The 1,479-nt window shown below is 33.0% G+C and overlaps 1 protein-coding gene across 1 annotated transcript; it reads right to left on the bottom strand.

Annotated features, from left to right (window-relative positions):
- Positions 1-268: 268 nt before the first annotated feature.
- On the bottom strand, positions 269-1,091 carry xcl32a.1 (chemokine (C motif) ligand 32a, duplicate 1). The gene is made up of 3 exons (XM_056744386.1): positions 975-1,091; positions 734-845; positions 269-614 (listed from the first exon to the last, which is right to left on the bottom strand). Exons 1-3 carry the CDS (start codon positions 1,045-1,047, stop codon positions 506-508), a joined length of 294 nt encoding a protein of 97 aa, XP_056600364.1. The 5' UTR covers positions 1,048-1,091; the 3' UTR covers positions 269-505.
- Positions 1,092-1,479: the final 388 nt, after the last annotated feature.

Here is a 1,479-nt window from a genome sequence, read left to right as displayed (position 1 = left end):
TTTAAGACTATTTCTTACCTTCCTCCACCGAAAGAAAAATCATACGAATTAAAAAATTCATCAGTTTACCAAATTTTGTATTTATTTCATTTATGTTATGATATTCATGCCAAAACATGCTTCAGATGACATCAGCTATGGAGGCTGTGGAAGTATTATTTATTGTTAGTTCATGTTAACTGTTAAACTTTTTCCCATACATTGCAGTATGTCGTGAAACTTTTTCATAAATATTCATTTTTAATAAGGAAAGACAGTTCACTTTAATCTCTGATATTTTTATTCAACAATATTACCTCTTAACACTCAAATAAAGTTACGGAGAACAAAAGTACAAAAGACACTCCTTTGTGGAGGAGACAAAAAACAATATCAACAATATAAAATCTTATTTGAATGAAAAACATTAAACATCACAACCGCAACAAAGTTAATTTTCCTCCAAAAATAATTGTATAGGTTTCTTGAGTTAAATATTGGAAGTTTAAATATTTATTAAAATCTTTCATACTAGTTTTGTTCTGTTTTCTTTTTTATCAAGGTACTCTATTGCCTTTTTGGCCCATGGTGAGGATGGATCTGAGCAGATTCTACGCCGCTTGACTGTAAGAAATCTACAGAACAAATGATAGTGTTGTCAACACAATATTGTACTACAAAATAAAGACAAAATGCTTTTAAAGTGTAATTTATGAATACAACATAGTCTGCACTCAGCTGAATCAGTTCTCACCTCACAGCATCCACAGAGTACAAGGGTGTGCGCTGCATAAAGTAGCTTATCAGATTTTTCATAGGAACTTTAGTATTTGTAGTAGTTAAACAGCTTTCAGGAATAACTGCAGCTGATGGAGATAAACAGACCATTAATGTGATTACCTTTCATGATCAATCGATTAATCATTCATCGTCAAAACAAGCAAAAAGCGATAAATCTAGTGGTCACATGAAGTTAATAATTATGAAAAGTTTACCTTGCACTGCAGTCGTAGAGAACAGAAAGAACATCAGCAGGACAGCAGAGAAGCACAGCGCATCAAACTTCATTTTTCAGCTCGATTGTCACCTGTGGTGTGACCCTCAAGAAAGACTTTGTCTATTTAAGCTCAAAACTGGGACACATGGAACAACCACCTACCGGCAGAACTCCTCTCTCACGCCACAGGTCGAATAATGGGGTTTTTCCAGACAAACCAACCAGAACACTGTTTTTTTTATTAATAAAGACAAATAGTGTGGTCACATTTTATTAAGCATTACTGCTGATATATCATATTATTTCTTGTTGAGCTACTTTCTAAATGTGTGTAACCAAAAGAATGTCAATGGACCGGATACTGTATTACATTTGATAAGATATTTGATACATTTTATATACGTTTTAAGAGAAATTCCAATACTTATAGTTTTATTATGAGTTTGTCATTGGCATTTTGCATAATTGGTAAAATGGTACTTCTTGTACTTCAGCTGTGGCGT

The sequence above is a fragment of the Triplophysa dalaica genome, chromosome 3 (assembly GCF_015846415.1).
Source record: "Triplophysa dalaica isolate WHDGS20190420 chromosome 3, ASM1584641v1, whole genome shotgun sequence".
Lineage (NCBI taxonomy): Eukaryota > Metazoa > Chordata > Actinopteri > Cypriniformes > Nemacheilidae > Triplophysa > Triplophysa dalaica.
The sequence above is the reverse complement of the archived record's forward strand: the minus strand, read 5'-3'. Positions and strand labels throughout refer to the sequence as shown.